The following is an 18,088-nucleotide window of genomic DNA, read 5'->3' on the forward strand; positions in this document are numbered from 1 at the left end:
AATGGCAGTCCCTATATTAGCAGGATTGTTATGCAGAAGTGCGCTAGTGCACAATTAAATGTGCAAAAATAATACAAGGACACTCAGGATTTTACACTACTTTGATAGCAAGTTGTGTTTATCTATGTTCTCGTGACCTCGCAACATTCTACAATGTGAATACTACACTTGAACAATCTGTATGTTTCAACATGAACTTCACTGCACGGGCTGCATTTTACTCCTTATGAATTTCGACCAAAAACTTACTTGAACTTCTTCTAGGACCCCATGTGTTTTCATAGATGAAAATAATTCCATAACTGGTGTGATTTCTGTTGTTAAGAAGGAAATAATGCTCTGCCCCTATGAGAAAGAACAGTGCATATAAATAATACTTATTAGAACAGTAATGTACATACAGGGAATATAATTTGTTAAGACTTGATGCTCTAATATCCACTTCCAGGAAGATTGTATTGAGGGTAGGAAAAGGGGGAATGAGAGTATGACTGAATAATGTTTATTTGGGTGTGATTACAAATATCAAATGGCTCTTCACGAAGTTAGAAAATCATGAAGATCCCTCGTGATGCTGCAGTAAGTTTATCCAAAGAGCAGCCGAGTCATACAGACCAGAAAATTCCAGGTTCAATCCTTGAACTGTGCTGTATTAGCTTATCTCAGCTAATGCAGCAGTAAGGTGCTACAATTGGCATTAGTGCCTCAGATTATGGAGGAGGAAAATAGGAAACATTGCATGTATATGGGTGTCAAGATCTGACTTGGCTGTGATGCCATTATGGCCTCTCTCTATGGGAAGAAGATTTATCTATTTCTGCAGGGAATTGCTGTGCCTTGCCAGTTTTACTGCATCTCTCTACACCACATAGCATCCCTGGCAGAATAGGACAGGCAACCACCTCTCAGATCTTTCAATGCCACTCTACAATTGGTTGTTAAGAGGTGCCAAGAGAGCCTCAGACGACTTTCCCTCCAATTTCCTCCCCCTTCCTGCATGGAATTGCCTGCATTTGGTTTATGTCTCCTCCCAATGGTTCATGTGAGGTCACTGAAGGAGTAATTCTGGGTGTGAAAGTCAGTCTTACCGTTAGATATATAATAAACTTATTTCAATAATAAATATATTAAATTTAATAGTTGGTTATTTTCCCTGTCCAACCACTGCAGTAAATCTACAGTATTTTCAGGCAATTTACATCAGTAGTACCATATTTTCTTTTCAAAATGTGACTAATAGTAAATTTAGCAACATATTCTAAATTTTGGAATGTGTTTGGCTGTGGAAGATATTTATAGTTGCTTCATAAATCACTTGTGATATTAATGCTGAAATTGTCCATGAATTCAATAATTCATCTCCAATACGAGACAATCAAAAGATTCTAGCCAGTCAATACAGCGAGACAGGCAAACAGCAGCTTAAACAATGGGCTGGAAATTCGTGAAATACCGCTACCACTGTTTCTTCGGTGATATTTCGGCGGTATTTACAAATCGAGTTTTTTTTAACCGCCGAAATACCACTATGACTGAATGCAGCTAGTTTGGTCAAAGGTTCACCGGTAGTAGCGGTAGCAGTATTTTCATTGTTGCACGACTCGGGTTTTTGGCGCCGAAAAGAAACGGACCCCCTGCACATGTACAACTTTTTTCTCTTGCAATTTTGGTCAGGTGTCAGGGTTCGCAGCAGTCATCCATTTTGGAGTTGGGAGAGAGAGACTGGAGCGATATATTAGAGACTGGAGAGAGATATATTTTATGAAAGAATATATATATAAACTAGATATATATAAACAAGATATATTTTATAAAAGATGCAGCACCCTGAGGAAGCGAGGCAGATGGCCTGAAAGTTTAGCCTCGATGCTCAAGAGGCATTGGTGGCAGCAGTCGAGGCCAAATGGGGGCAACTGTTCAGAGGGGGGAAAGCAAAACCTGCCCCAACTGTGGGCAGACGTATCTGGGCTGCTCGGTCTCCTCGGCCGATGACATCCACCGGGACTCGCAGCAGTGCCGTAAAAGGTGGAATGACCTTTGTGCGTCCACAAGAGTAAGTACTATTTTTAATCATGCACTCTTTGATTACTTACACTGTAAATCGAACACATGTTGCTGCAGGTGGTGCTGCAGCTTATTTGCCATGAATGATCTTTACACATTATTAAGATGGCTTTCTGAGATCTGAAAAGATGTTTCTGCACTTCGATGTCTTTCTCATGAACCACATGCAGCTTAATGGCACATTAAACAATGTACTGTATTAAATACACACAGTATGTTATAAGTGTTTTGATGGCTGTCTGTGTGTGCCACAAGAGCAGAAGGGCAATTTGATTAAGCATTACTATTGTCATTTTTGCAGAAGAAACTGGCTTATAATCGCGCCGAGCATTGCCGTGGGGGGGAGGGTGGTGGTCCACTCATGGTAGAGCAATTAACGAAGGTCGAGGAACGTGTGGCAGCCCTGGTGGGTGCCCACAATAGAGCGGCTACCCACGCGGGTGCTGACCCTATTTCAGCTGAGGGCAAGTCCAGCAAAAACCTTGGGCTTTGTTGGGGTCAGGTAATGTAATGTCATGCAGTGTCTGTGGACTCAGGTTCGGGTAATGTCATGTAGTGCCTCTCGACAACATATAATGCAGTAGTGGTGGTCCTTCAAATAGGCCTGCACTATGTGACCATACTCATGTCACCCTGCCCCCTCCCCTGCTGTTAACCACTCGTCTGTTGTTTTCTATTTCCAGATGAGAAGTCACATGCATCGATGGAAGCCTCCACCTCCACATCGTCCCTTCATACATGGGCCAGGAAGATTCCGACGATGAAGAGGAAGAGGCGGGTGAGGGGCCCATGGCGGAGACAACTGTTGCGGGGGAGGAGGAGTTGGTGATGGAGGGGGAGGTGGGGATGGAGAGGTTGGAAGAGTCAGCACCTATTTTAGCTGCGGCCACAACTCCTTCAGAGGGATCCACATTTGAAGAGATCCCCGCCAAAGAGGCTGCGGGACCGAGTGGTGTGCAGCAACGCATCCTGAGGGTAGAACACCATATGCCGCCTCTATGAAGGTTGAGTCGGCAAAGCCGGTTTGTTGCTGAAAGACAGGCAGACGCATACCTGGGCATGGTGGGACTGTCAAGGGATAGCGTCTCACTTGGTCACGAGCTACTCCAGGCCCTGGGTGGAATTTCCGGCAACATCGCCACACCATCTGCCAGACAAGATGCGAACATGTCTCAGATTGTTGCAGCAGCGATCCGTGAAAACACCGAGGCTGTCAATTCCCTGCGGCAATTGATGGTCTTGAATTTTGGCACTACAGCCCAGTGTCATACCACTCAGACTGACAGCACCTGAGACTGGGGAGGCAGAACAACCACCTTCCCATTCAGAAGCCGAGCCTTCCATACCCTGAGCTTCTCCAGGGGATCCACACATGGTGTCGCCATTATCTATTCCCCCGACAACAGCAGTGCTCTCGAAGACTTGCTGCACAGCCTCCTGATCCCCACGCGGCTAGGGATTGGGGTTGCAGGAGGAAGAAAGAGAGGGGCTAAGGTCAGGATGGGGGGGGGGGGGGGGAGAAAGCGAGGTGGCCACAGTTAAAATAGGTGCGGGGGCAGGGGGGGAGGGGCTGTTGGCTGTTGTCTTTTTAGTTGTCTCTGTTGTTGTTGTCATTTTATATTGTTATTGTTCTTATTGTTCTTGTTATTTACAAATGGCTAATTGAAAAGACGTTTTCTTGACTTTCAAAGTTTACACAGGTTCAAAAATTATATTTTTTATAAATCATTTTGTTCAACTTAACCATTCTTGTACAGGGTCTCACTTTTAGAATAAGAGGAGTAATAGTCAACATGGTGGGATAGAGTGGTCAGGCAAAGGTGACACGTAACTCTCACTGTTCAAGCTAAGCGTGATTTATGAGCTGCAGTGGCGAAAGATCCACAAGGCCTCCCCTGTGGTGGTGGTCGTGGGGGTGGTGGCATGGGTTTGTCACTATGTTCCTCGTCCTCCTGCCCCTCTCTCCTCAGGTGGTCCTGCAGTCCCCAGTGGCAATTCCTCTCCCCTCATGCTGGCTAAGTTGTGTAGCATGCAACACACCACAATGAACTCAGTGACCTGCTCAGGGTGGTATTGCAAGCAGCCTCCAGAGTTGTCCAGGCATCGTAAGCGCTGCTTGAGCACTCTAATTATCCTTCCGACGACGTTACGTGTGGCTATATAGCTGTCATTGTAGCGATGCTCAGCTTCTGTCTGAGGGTTCTGATGGGGGGGGGGGGTCATGAGCCAGGTGGTGAGACCGTAACCTTTGTCCCCCAGCATCCAGCTGTGACCTTGTGGCTGACGCTTAAACAGGTCAGAGATGGTGCTCTCATGCAAGATGAAAGCATCATGGATGCTCCCTGTAAACTGGGCATTGCCTGCCATAGTGTAACAAAATTTGCAGATGACACAAAGATTAGTGGGAAAGCGGGTTGTGTCGAGGCTGCAAAGAGATTTAGATAGGTTAAGCGAATGGGCTAAGGTTTGGCAGATGGAATACAATATCGGAAAATGTGAGGTCATCCACCTTGGGGAAAAAAAACAGTAAAAGGGAATATTATTTGAATGGGGAGGAATTACAATATGCTGCGGTGCAGAGGGACCTGGGGGTCCTTGTGCATGAATCCCCAAAAGTTAGTTTGCAGGTACAGCAGGTAATCAGGAAGGCGAATGGAATGTTGGCCTTCATTGCAAGAGGGATGGAGTACAAAAGCAGGGAGGTTCTGCTGCAACTGTACAGGGTATTGGTAAGGCCGCACCTGGAGTACTGCGTGCAGTTTTGGTCACCTTACTTAAGGAAGGATATACTAGCTTTGGAAGGGGTACAGAGACGATTCACTAGGCTGATTCCGGAGATGAGGGGGTTACCTTATGATGATAGATTGAGTAGACTGGGTCTTTACTCGTTGGAGTTCAGAAGGATGAGGGGTGATCTTATAGAAACATTTAAAATAATGAAGGGGATAGACAGGATAGAGGCAGAGAGGTTATTTCCACTGGTCGGGGAGATTAGAACTAGGGGACACAGCCTCAAAATACGGGGGAGCCAATTTAAAACCGAGTTGAGAAGGAATTTCTTCTCCCAGAGGGTTGTGAATCTGTGGAATTCTCTGCCCAAGGAAGCAGTTGAGGCTAGCTCATTGAATATATTCAAATCACAGATAGATAGATTTTTAACCAATAAGGGAATTAAGGGTTATGGGGAGCGGGCGGGTAGGTGGAGCTGAGTCCACGGCCAGATCAGCCGTGATCTTGTTGAATGGCCTACTCCTGTTCCTAATTCTTATGTTCTTATTAATGTTGGGGAAGTCCAGAACCAGGGATCACAGTCTAAGGATAAGGGGCAAGCCATTTAGGACCGAGACAAGGAGAAACTTCTTCAGCCAGAGTGGTGAACCTGTGGAATTCTCTACCACAGAAAGTTGTTGAGGCCAATTCACTAAATATATTCAAAAAGGAGTTAGATGAAGTCCTTACTACGAGGGGGATCAAGGGGTATGGCGAGAAAGCAGGAATGGGGTACTGAAGTTGCATGTTCAGCCATGAACTCATTGAATGGCGGTGCAGGCTCAAAGGGCCGAATGGCCTACTCCTGCACCTATTTTCTATGTTTCTATATTTCTATGCGCTGCATTTGGTCGCACACGACCTGTACGTTCAGAGAGCGGAATCCCTTTTGGTTTCGGTAAGCCTCTGCATTATGTAAATGTGCTTGCAGGGCGATGTGCGTACAGTCAATGGCACCCCGAACCTTGGGGAAGCCAGCAATTCATGCAAAACCCACAGCCCTCTCATTCTGTGCCTCCCTGGTCATTTGGAAGTCCATCCTGCGTGTGTACAGTGCAGCAGTCACCTGGTGAATGCAGTGATGTGTGGCGTGCTGCGAGATGCAGCATATGTCCTCAGCTGATGCCTGAAAGGAGCCGGGGGCACAGAAGGCAAGTGCCGCAGTCACCTTCACCTTGAAGGGCAGTGCAGTCCTGTTTGTGCTGGTGGGCTGCTGGTCTGCCTTTATGAGCTGGCATATCTCTGTGATCACCTCTTTTCGAAAGCGCAGCCTTCTAATGCACGGGTGCTTCTCCCTGAAAAGTCGTTGGGGGTAAGGCCTCCCCCTCATAAGTCTGCAAACTCTTTGATTAGGCTCATAATGCTCTTGAATAACCCTTCTTCCAGCTCTATTCTGCATAGAATAAGTAGCCAGAATTATTGGCAGAGATATTATAGGCCCCATTCTTTTAAATGTCCTCAAATGTCCGCCAATGTGCTCAAATAGCCTTAAAATCGAACTCTGAACTCACATAAAGCTCACTCTGTAAAACTCAGCCTTCTTTCAAAATCCTTTCATGCAATGAACTTCGGCGCTGTTTTTTAAAATGGCATCGTTCCAGCTGGGACCGAGCAGGTAAGAGTACAGTTTTCACGGTGGTATTTACCGCCGGTGGTAAAAATGGTGATATTGCACACAGATTGACGTCATAAAAATGGTGAAAAAATAGGTCCGGCAGTATTTTTTACCGCAAGCGAATAATCACTGATGAATTTACCGCTGGCGGTATTTCAGTGGTAAATAATTTTTCGGTGGTAAAATGGCAGTGAATGGGCAGAAAAGTGATGAATTTCTAGCCCAATGAGTACTGAAACACTCACCACATTTAATATCCCCATATTAAAAGGTAAATAAAAAGTCAACCACTTTAAAGGCTAGTATCACTGGGGAAGGCAACTCTTTGTTTCTGGGGATAGTAATTAAATTCAATCATATCTGTTTCATTTCAAGTAGAAGTGGTTCTATAATGTAGCATGCTGGGATTCCTGAACTCTACCCATTCACATTACAGGGCAGATTCCACAGCATTGGTAGTAAGACGTCCATGCAGAATCTTGTACATGACAATCTAGTTGGGAAGCATTTACCACCAGTGGGACTTGCCCAATTTGGTCCAAACAGGATAGCAAGCATAAAACTGTATTGGTTGTACAGGCAGGCTGAGCAGATGACAGCTAGGCAAAGGAAAGCAGACTGCGCAACCATTTATATTGCTGCTCTGTACACTGCTGGGCCCAGAGAGCCAGAGAAAAATCATCTATTATTACCCTTCCTCTCCTGATGGGATTAGTCACTATTGGGATATGGTTCCATGAGCATTAGGCAACTTCCAGAACATCTCCCAAATAAGCATTTTTCACATAGGAACCTAAAGAACAAATGCAGACAGGCTTCCGACATTGGGGAATGTGCAGCCAAGGCCTATTCTGTCCTCACTTGGGCTTTCAAGCAGGTGATTCGGTACAAGAACCCTGGCTGCTTTTTGGTCTCATTACCGTAGGAGTGCAGAGACCAATTGTAGTCTTCTTACTGCCACCCTGGTTGAGATAAAATAACTCAGCACAGGCCATGAGCAAATGTGGAATCTCTGGTCTGTGCACTTCAGTTATACACTGCCTTTACCACATCACCATTAAAGTCCCACCTTGTAGGATCACCTGATCAGAAGAGACCTGCATTTGTCTGATCTGGGCACCACTCCCTGCAACAAAAATATTTGAAATAGATACATATAGTTCAGGACTGGCTATGTTACCCAAAGGATTTTCGCAATACATTTTGAAGAGGAATCAATCAAATGATACTCTGTCCATTACCCCTGCCCTCCACAACCCCTAAATATCAGAGCTATCTGTAGACTCAACTGTTTCCCCAATCTCCTGAAACAAAACAACTATCTACTTAAAACTACTGGTTAGTTTATGCAAATCCAAGGTATGAAAAGTGGAATACAAAGCATTTATTTAAGTTTTTTTAACAAACTCACCTTGTACATCCATATCCTTCCTTTTCTAATAATATGTGTTAGTCTGTCCACACATAATCTGTGCAGAGGTAGGTAGAAACTCAGTTCGGTTTGTGGCAGTATCACTGACAGAGCGTAAGTACTGCGGTCACCATTCATATTACCATCAAATATCAATGAGATTATGATTACCCCTTTCTCCGACAACACAAAAAATTTGACATCGATAGCCCCACTTTTGGCACTCCGAAGGATCTCTCCATTTAATGTGTGATTTGCCAAAAATGTTATTTCTCCATCACTTAGCAGCAGCTGTTCACTTTTTGGTGCCCAGATGTGTCTCACTCTTGGACCAAGAATGTTGTCCCAGTAAGCAAAAGTTGCAGCAAGCAATGGTGATCCACTGTCCAATGAGATCTCTGTTTTTGCAACAGCTGGGGATTGCGGTGGGCAGGCAGAAGACATATTTGCAGCTCAATCTCCTCTGAAAGAGTCGTCAATCTGCGAACATCTTCTATAAGCAGTCCCTAGTAAGCACAAAATACACAGAAATCACTTTTGTGTACAAAAAAGCGAGCCAATAATTCACTGTAATTACCCAAACTTTCCTTCCCCAATGTATCTTTTGGCCCCACCCTCTTCTCTCAACCTGTCTCCCTCCCTGCCACCCCCCCCCACCACCCGCCGTCTCCCTCTCTCTCTCTCTCTCTCCCCCTCCAAGTCAGACTCTCTCTCTCTCCAGTCCCTCACCCTCCCAGTCTGCTTCTCTCTCTCCGCTTCCAGTAACCCCCTCCCCCCAACCCCAGTTTCCCTCTCTCCCCCTGCCATCTCTCTCACTCCCCCACCTCTACCCCCCCCCGCCTCTCTCCCTCCCACCACACACCCTCATCTCTCCATCCCCAGCCCTGTTTCTCTCCCAATCCCATTTCTGTCTCTCTCTCCCCGCCATACAACCCTTTCTCTCCCCTCACATGTCTCGGGCTTACCCTTCTCATAGCCCCCACGTGTCTCACTCTTCTCCCGCTCCCCGGTCTCTCTTCCCTATCATACGCCCCTATGTCTCTCCCATCCCCATCTCTCTCCCCACCGATCCCATCCCCTGCCTCTATCTTTCCCCACCATGTCACTCTCACTACCAACCATCCCCCTCCCCCGTATGTGTCTCACTCTCCCCATCCCTGTGTGTCCCTCTCTCCCCGCCACGCCACCCCACACCCACGTGTCACTCGCTCAAAACCCAAACCCCGGTATATCTCTCCCACCCACCCCCATGTCTCCCCCCTCAGTGTCCCTCTATTCCCTTCCCCGTGTCTCTCCCCCAGTGTCCCTCTGTACCCCCCCCCTCCCGTGTCTCCCCCCTCAGTTTGTCTCTGTTCCCCCTCCGTGTCTCTCTGTTCCCCCTCCGTGTCTCCCCCCTCAGTTCCCCCCCTCCAGTGTCTCACCCCAATGTCCCTCTGTTCCCCCCCTCCCCCATGTCTCCTCCCCTTCCCCATATCTCTCGCTCAGTGTCCCTGTTCCCCCCTTCCCCGTGTCTCCTCCTGTTCCCCCCCCTTCCCCGTGTCTCCCCCCAGTGTCCCAATGTTCCCCCTTCCCGTCTCCCCCCCTCAGTCCCTGTCTCCCCCCTCCCCGTCTCCCCCTCAGTCCCTCTGTTCCACCACCCTTCCCATGTCTTCCCCACCCCTCCCATGTCTCCCCCCTCAATGTCCCTCTATTCCCCCACCCCGCCCATGTCTCCCCCAGTGTCCCTCTGTTCCCCTCCCCCCCGTGTCCCTCTGTTCCCCCCGTGTCCTTCTGTCGTGTCGTCCCCCGTGTCCCTCTGTTTCTGCCCCCCCCTTTCCCCCCCCCAGTGTCCCTCTGTTCCCCCCCGCCCCCGTGTCCCTCTGTTCCCTGCCCCCTCTGTTTCCGCCCCCGTGTCCCTCTGTTTCTGCCCCCCCAGTGTCCCTCTGTGTCCCCTCCCCCCCCCCCCCCCCCCGTGTCCCTCTGTTTTCCCCCCCCTCCGTGTCTCTCTGTTTCCCCCCTACTCAGTGTCCCTCTGTTTCCGTCCCCCCCCGTTTCCCTGTTTTCCCCCCACCCCCATGTCCCTCTGTTCCCGTCCGCCCCCGTGTCCCTCTGTTCCCACCCCCGTGTCCCTCTGTTCCCCCTCCCCCCCCCCCCCCGTGTCCCTCTGTTCCACCCCCGCCCCCGTGTCCCTCTGTTCCCCCCCCACCCCCGTGTCCCTCTGTTTCGCCCCCGCCCCCGTGTCCCTCTGTTTCCCCCCCCCCCGCGTCCCTGTTCCCCCCCCCCCCGGTGTCCCTCTGTTTACCCCCTCCCCTCTGTTTACCCACACCCGTGTCCCTCTGTTTCCTCCCCCCCCCCGTATCCCTCTGTTTCCTCCCGCCGCCCCCGCCATATCCCGTTGTTTCCTCCCCCCCCCCCCCGCACCCCGCCGTATCCCTTTGTTTCCTCCCCCGCCCCCCGTATCCCTGTTTCCTTCCCCCCCCGTATCCCTGTTTCCTTCCCCCCCCCGTATCCGTTTCCTCTGCCCCCCCCCCCCCGTATCCCTCTGTTTCCTCCTCCCCAGCCCCCCTATATCCCTCTGTTTCCCCTCCCCCCCCGTATCCCACTGTTTCCCCTCCCCGCACCCCCCGTATCCCTGTTTCCCCTCCCCGCATCCCTCTGTTTCCTCCCCCCGTATCCCTCCGTTTCCTCCTCCTCCCCCCCCCCCCCCCCGTATCCCTCTGTTTCCTTCTTCCCCCCCCCGTATCCCTCTGTTTCCTCTCACCCCCCCGTATCCCTCTGTTTCCTCCTCCCCACCCCACAGTATCCCTCTGTTTCCCCTCCCCGCCCCCCCCGTATCCCTGTTTCCCCTCCCCGCCCCCCCCATATCCCTGTTTCCCCTCCTCGCCCCCCCCGTATCCCTGTTTCCCCTCCCCGCTCCCCCCGTATCCCCGTTTCCTCCCCCCGTATCCCTGTTTCCTTCCCCCCCCCCCCCCCCGTATCCCTGTTTCCTCCCCCCGTATCCCTGTTTCCTTCCCCCCCCCCCGTATCCCTGTTTCCTCCTCCCCACCCCCGTATCCCTGTTTCCTCCCCCCCCCACCACCATCCCTGTTTCCTCCCCCCCCATCCCTCTGTTTCCTCCTTCCCCCACCCCCCCACACCATCCCTCTGTTTCCTCCTCCCCCCACCCCACACCATCCCTCTGTTTCCACCTTCCCCCCCCACCATCCCCCTATTTCCATCCCCACCCCACCATCCCTGTTTCCTCCTCCCCCCCCATCCCTCTGTTTCCTCCTCCCCCCCCCCCATCCCTCTGTTTCCTCCTTCCCCCCCATCCCTCTGTTTCCTCCTTCCTCCCCCCATCCCCCCTCTTTCCCACCCCCCACCACCATCCCTCTGTTTCCTCCCCCCACCACCACCACCACCACCATCCCTCTGTTTCCTCCCCCCACCACCACCACCACCATCCCTCTGTTTCCTACCCCCCCCATCCCTCTGTTTCCTCCCCCCCCCATCCCTCTGTTTCCTCCCCCCCCCATCCCTCTGTTTCCTCCCCCCCCCCATCCCTCTGTTTCCTCCCCCCCCATCCCTCTGTTTCCTCCCCCCCCAATCATCCGTGTTTCCTCCTCCCCCCACCCCCACCATTCCTCTGTTTCCTCCTTCCCCCCCACCATCCCTCTATTTCCACCCCCACCCCACCATCCCTCTGTTTCCTCCTCTCCCCCACCCCCCATCCCTGTTTCCTCCTTTCCCCTCCCCCGTATCCCTCTGTTTCCTCCTCTCCCCCACATCCCTCTGTTTCCTCCCCTCCCCCATCCCCGTACCCCTCTGTTTCCTCCCCTCCCCCACCCCCGTATCCCTGTTTCCTCCCCCACCCCCGTATCCCTGTTTCCTCCGTCCCTCCCCCACCCCCGTATCCCTGTTTCCTCCTTCCCTCCCCCACCCCCGTATCCCTCTGTTTCCTCCTTCCCTCCCCCACCCCCGTATCCCTCTGTTTCCTCCTTCCCTCCCCCACCCCCGTATCCCTCTGTTTCCTCCTTCCCTCCCCCACCACCACCACCATCCCTGTTTCCTCCCCCCACCATCCCTGTTTCCTCCCCCCCCCCCACCACCATCTCTCTGTTTCCTCCCCCCCCATCCCTGTTTCCTCCCCCCCATCCCTCTGTTTCCTCCCCCCCCCATCCCTCTGTTTCCTCTCCCCCCAATCCCACTGTTTCCTCCCCCCCCATCCCTCTGTTTCCTCCGCCCCCCAATCCCTCTGTTTCCTCCCCCCCCATCCCTCTGTTTCCTCTTTCCCAACCCCTCCTCCTCCCCCCACCACCACCACCATCCCTCTGTTTCCTCCTCCCCCCCCATCCCTCTGTTTCCTCCCCCACACCATCCCTCTGTTTCCTCCTCCCCCACCATTCCTCTGTTTCCTCCTTTCCCCCCACCATCCCTCTATTTCCACCTCCCCCCACCATCCCTGTTTCCTCCCCCCCCCCCACCACCATCCCTGTTTTCTCCTTCCCCCCCCATCCCTCTGTTTCCTCCTTCCCATCCCTCTGTTTCATCCTTCCCCCACCCTCCCACACCATCCCTCTGTTTCCTCCTTCCCCCACCCCACCCCACACCATCCCTGTTTCCACCTCCCCCCCCCCACCATCCCTCTATTTCCATCCCCACCCCACCATCCCTCTGTTTCCTCCTTCCCCCCCATCCCTCTGTTTCCTCCTTCCCCCCCATCCCTCTGTTTCCTCCTTCCCCCCCCCATCCCTCTGTTTCCTCCTTCCCCCCGTTCCCTGTTTCCTCCTTCCCCCCCCCATCCCTCTGTTTCCTCCTTCGCCCCCCACCATCCCTCTTCCCCCCCCCCCACCATCACCACCATCCCTGTTTCCTCCCCCCCCCACCACCATCCCTCTGTTTCCTCCCCCCCATCCCTGTTTCCTCCCCCCCATCCCTCTGTTTCTTCCCCACCCCCATCCCTGTTTCTTCCCCACCCCCATCCCTCTGTTTCCTCCTTCCCCCATCCCTGTTTCCTCCCCCCATCCCCCACCATTCCTGTTTCCTCCTTCCCCCCCCACCATCCCTCTATTTCCACCCCCACCCCACCATCCCTCTGTTTCCACCCCCACCCCACCATCCCTCTGTTTCCTCCTTCCCCCCCCCCCCACCACCACCACCACCCCTCTGTTTCCTCCTTCCCCCCCACCATCCCTTTTTCCTCCCCTCTCCCACCCCTGTATCCCTCTGTTTCCTCCCCTCCCCCACATCCCTCTGTTTCCTCCCCTCCCCCACCCCCGTATCCCTCAGTTTCCTCCTTCCCTCCCCCACCCCCGTATCCCTCTGTTTCCTCCTTCCCTCCCCCACCCCCGTATCCCTCTGTTTCCTCCTTCCCTCTACCACCACCCCTCTGTTTCCTCCCCCCCCATCCCTCTGTTTCCTCCCCCCCCATCCCTCTGTTTCCTCCCCCCCCATCCTCTGTTTCCTCCTCCCCCCTCCATCCCTCTGTTTCCTCCTCCCCCCCCCTCCATCCCTCAGTTTCCTCCTCCCCCCCCATCCCTCAGTTTCCTCCTCCCCCCCCATCCCTCAGTTTCCTCCTCCCCCCTCCATCCCTGTTTCCTCCTCCTCCCCCTCCATCCCTGTTTCCTCCCCCCACCACCCCCTCCATCCCTGTTTCCTCCCCCCACCACCATCATCCCTGTTTCCTCCTCCCCCCCCACCATCCCTCCGTTTCCTCCTCCCCCCCCACCATCCCTCCGTTTCCTCCTCCCCCCCACCATCATCCCTCTGTTTCCTTCTCCCCCCCCACCATCCCTCTGTTTCCTCCTCCCCCCACCATTCCTGTTTCCTCCTCCCCCCACCATTCCTCTGTTTCCTCCTCCCCTCACCATTCCTCCGTTTCCTCCTCCCCCCATCCCCATCCTTCCTCTGTTTCCTCCTCCCCCCCCCCCATCCCTCTATTTCCACCTCCCCCCACCATCCCTGTTTCCTCCTCTCCTTCCCCCCCCCACCACCACCACCACACACCACACACCACCATCCCTCTGTTTCCTCCTTCCCCCACCATCCCTGTTTCCTCCTCTCCTTCCCCCCCCCACCACCACACACCACACACCACCATCCCTCTGTTTCCTCCTTCCCCCACCATCCCTGTTTCCTCCCCTCCCCCACACCCGTATCCCTCTGTTTCCTCCCCCACCCCCGTACCCCCTCTGTTTCCTCCCCCACCCTCGTACCCCCTCTGTTTCCTTCTCCCCCGCCTCCGCCTCCGTAAATCCCTTCTCCCCACTGCGATTGATGATGCGCCATATCCTGCTCGGCCCATGAAGGGTTGTGTCAGGCGAAAGCCGTTAGGCCTCGGATGTGTTGCTTGAGCCAGCCTGCACCTACCCTGCCATTCGAGGAGCCGCGCTGCCGGGTGGGCCGGGATCCGGGGAGCCGCGCTGCTGGGTGGGCGGAGCGCAGTTGGAACGTGCGGCGGCTTAACGGCCAGAGCGCGAGGGCGCGGTGGCGGCTCGTGCCGACTCGGGGCCGCACGCCTCGGGGAACGAGAAACGCCAGCTCGCCTCTCTTTTAACTTCAACTTACATTATTATAACTTGTTAGAACTGAATCGTATGGCCCTGCTCTGCCTTTTATTGATTTTACTTATGAAGAAGGAATGCTGACTCCACATTTTTTGCTGGCATTTCATTAAATCACTTATTTTTTTTAATGATTATACAATTGCAACAAATAACTGAGCCGAAAAGATTTACCGCATATTATTGTACCGATCCGAGCGTTCGAACATGAGAAAAGTTGACGAGCAAAACGTATTGACAGAGATCAGTTGCTTGAGACGAATGCTAGGAATATCCAGGATGCAAACTTTCAAGAAAGATACAAAGAAATAACTTGCATTTATACAACGCCTTTCACGATCTGAGGACATCCCAAAGCCTTTACAGCCAATGAAGTACTTTAGAAGTGTAGTCACTGTTGTAACGTAGGAAACGTACAGCCATTGCGCACAGCAAGCTCCCACAAACAGCAATAATAAGAAACAAAGCTTACACAGATGCAAGAACGACTGAGATGATTTTTGGACACGTTTCAAGAATGGGAAGAGCTAGAATACCTTTCATAGTCCTGCACACACAGGGACATGGAGCAAGAAGACCAAGGATTATGAAGACATGGTTCCAGGGTAACCAAGGCTGGGAGCTCAATATCCAGGGTTATTCAATATTAAGGAAGGAAAAGGAGGTGGGGTAGCGTTACTGGTTAAAGAGGAGATTAACGCAATAGTAGGGAAGGACATTAGCGAGGATGATTGGAATCTATATGGGTAGAGCTGCGAAACACCAAAGGGCAGAAAACATTAGTGGGAGTTTACAGACCACCAAACAGTAGTAGGGAGGTTGGGGATGGCATCAAACAGGAAATTAGGGACACGTGCAATAAGGGTACAGCAGTTATCATGGGTGACTTTAATCTACATATTGATTGGGCTAACCAAACTGGTAGCAATACTGTGGAGGAGGAATTCCTGGAGTGTATAAGGGATGGTTTTCTAGACCAATATGTCGAGGAACCAACTAGAGAGCAGGCCATCCTAGACTGGGTCTTGTGTAACGAGAGAGGATTCATTGGCAATCTAGTCATGCGAGGCCCCTTGGGGAAGAGTAACCATAATATGGTAGAATTCTTCATTAAGATGGAGAGTGACACAGTTAATTCAGAGACTAGGGTGCTGAACTTAAAGAAAGGAAACTTCGATGGAATGAGACGTGAATTGGCTAGGATAGACTGGCGAATGATACCTAAAGGGTTGACGGTGGATAGACAATGGCAGACATTTAAAGATCACATGGATGAACTACAACAATTGTACACCCCTGTGTGGCGTAAAAATAAAAAAGGGAAGGTGGCACAACCGTGGCTAACAAGGGAAATTAGGGATACTGTTAAATCCAAGGAAGAGGCATATAAATTGGCCAGAAAATGCAGCAAACCTGAGGACTGGGAGAAATTTAGAATTCAGCAGAGGATGGGGAAAATAGAGTATGAGAGTAAGCTTGCGGGGAACAAAAAACTGACTGCAAAAGCTTCGATAGATATGTGAAGAGAAAAAGATTAGTGAAGAAAAATGTAGGTCCCTTGCAGTTAGAATCAGATGAATTCATAATGGGGAACAAAGAAACGGCAGACCAATTGAACAAATACTTTGGTTTTGTCTTCACTAAGGAAGACACAAATAACCTCCCGAAAATACAAGAGGACCAAGGGTCTAGCGAGAAGGGGGAACTGAGGGAAATCCTTATTAGCCAGGAAATGGTGTTAGGGAAATTGAAGGGACTGAAGGCTGATAAATCCCTAGGGCCTGATAGTCTGCATCCCAGAGTACTTAAGGAAGTGGCCCTAGAAATAGTGGATGTATTGATAGTCATTTTCCAACATTCCATGGATTCTGGATCAGTTTCTATGAATTGGAAGGTAGCTAATGTAACCCCACTTTTTAAAAAAGGAGGAAGAGAGAAAACAGGGAATTATAGACCGGTTAGCCTGACATTGGTGGTGGAGAAAATGCTGGAATCAATTATTAAAGATGTAATGGCAGCGCATTTGGAAAACATTGACAGGGTCGGTCCAAGTCAGCATGAATTTATGAAAGGGAAATCATGCTTGACAAATCTTCTAGAATTTTTTGAGGATGTAACTAGGAGAGTGAATAAGGGAGAACCAGTGAATGTGGTGTATTTGGACTTTCAAAAGGCTTTTGACAAGGTCCCACACAAGAGATTAGTGTGCAAAATTAAGGCACGTGGTATTGGGGGTAATGTATTGACGTGGATAGAGAAATGGTTGACAGATAGGAAGCAAAGAGTGGGAATAAACGGGTTCTTTTCAGAATGGCAGGCAGTGACTAGTGAGGTGCCGCAGGGTTCAGTGCTGGGACCCCAGCTATTTACAATATACATTAATGATTTAGACGAAGGAATTGAATGTAATATCTCCAAGTTTGCAGATGACACTAAGCTGGGTGGCAAGGTGAGCCGCGAGGAGGAAGCTAAGAGGCTGCAGGGAGACTTGGACAGGTTAGGTGAATGGGCAAATGCATGGCAGATGCAGTATAATATGGATAAATGTGAGGTTATCCACTTTGGTGGCAAAAACAGGAAGGCAGATTATTATCTGAATGGTGACAGATTAGTAAAAGGGGAGGTGCAACGAGACCTGGGTGTCATGGTACATCAGCCATTGAAGGTAGGCATGCAGTTACAGCAGGCAGTAAAGAAAGTAAATGGCAGACTGGCCTTCATAGCGAGGGGATTTGAATATAGGAGCAGGGAGGTCTTGCTGCAATTGTACAGGGCCTTGATGAGACCACACCTTGAGTATTGCATGCAGTTATGGTCTCCTAATCTGAGGAAGGACGTGCTTGCTATTGAGGGAGTGCAGCGAAGTTTCACCAGACTGATTCCAAGATGGCAGAACTGACATATGAGGAAATTTGAATCGGCTAGGCTTATACTCACTGGAATTTAGAAGAATGAGAGAAGAATGCACCTGGGCAGAATCGGAACCAATGTCCTCGGGGGAGTGTTTGCTAGTGCTGTTGGGGAGGAGTTAAACTAATATGGCAGGGGGATGGGAACCAATGCAGGGAGATAGAGGGAAACAAAAAGGAGGCAAAAACAAAAGACAGAAAGGAGATGAGGAAAAGTGGAGGGCAGAGAAACCCAAGGCAAAGAACAAAAAGGGCCATTGTACAGCAAAATTCTAAAAGGACAGAGGGTGTTAAAAAAACAAGCCTAAAGGCTTTGTGTCTTAATGCAAGGAGTATCCGCAATAAGGTGGATGAATTAACTGTGCAAATAGATGTTAACAAATATGATGTGATTGGGATTACGGAGACGTGGCTCCAGGATGAGCAGGGCTGGGAACTCAACATCCAGGGGTATTCAACATTCAGGAAGGATAGAATAAAAGGAAAAGGAGGTGGGGTAGCATTGCTGGTTAAGGAGGAGATTAAGGCAATAGTTAGGAAGGACATTAGCTTGGATGATGTGGAATCTATATGGGTAGAGCTGCAGAACACCAAAGGGCAAAAAACGTTAGTGGGAGTTGTGTACAGACCTCCAAACAGTAGTAGTGATGTTGGGGAGGGCATCAAACAGGAAATTAGGGGTGCGTGCAATAAAGGTGCAGCAGTTATAATGGGTGACTTTAATATGCACATAGATTGGGCTAACCAAACTGGAAGCAATACGGTGGAGGAGGATTTTCTGGAGTGCATAAGGGATGGT

General features: G+C 51.0%; 1 protein-coding gene and 1 long non-coding RNA gene across 5 annotated transcripts in view; one reads left to right on the top strand and one right to left on the bottom strand.

The window, feature by feature from the left end:
* The window catches only part of LOC139268475 (uncharacterized), a 70,769-nt gene extending 67,934 nt beyond the window's left edge, over positions 1–2,835 (top strand). The window contains exon 3 of the long non-coding RNA XR_011594035.1: positions 2,748–2,835. This is a non-coding gene — a long non-coding RNA (uncharacterized lncRNA). The remainder of the gene's footprint in view (positions 1–2,747) is intronic.
* c9orf72 (C9orf72-SMCR8 complex subunit) overlaps positions 1–14,937 on the bottom strand; it is a 42,394-nt gene extending 27,457 nt beyond the window's left edge. The window contains exons 1-3 of one of the 4 annotated variants that reach the window (XM_070886676.1): positions 14,917–14,937; positions 7,860–8,365; positions 250–345 (exon numbers count right to left, since the gene is read on the bottom strand). In XM_070886676.1, the coding sequence (XP_070742777.1) occupies positions 250–345; positions 7,860–8,303 (540 nt within the window). In that variant the 5' untranslated portion in view covers positions 8,304–8,365; positions 14,917–14,937. Of the gene's footprint in view, positions 1–249; positions 346–7,859; positions 8,366–14,186; positions 14,286–14,384; positions 14,511–14,554; positions 14,815–14,916 lie in introns of those variants that run through there. The other 3 variants (XM_070886647.1, XM_070886667.1, XM_070886657.1) reach the window with 3 other exon arrangements.
* Between the last annotated feature and the right edge of the window lie 3,151 nt (positions 14,938–18,088).

This window comes from Pristiophorus japonicus, chromosome 1, assembly GCF_044704955.1.
Source record: "Pristiophorus japonicus isolate sPriJap1 chromosome 1, sPriJap1.hap1, whole genome shotgun sequence".
Taxonomy (NCBI): domain Eukaryota; kingdom Metazoa; phylum Chordata; class Chondrichthyes; family Pristiophoridae; genus Pristiophorus; species Pristiophorus japonicus.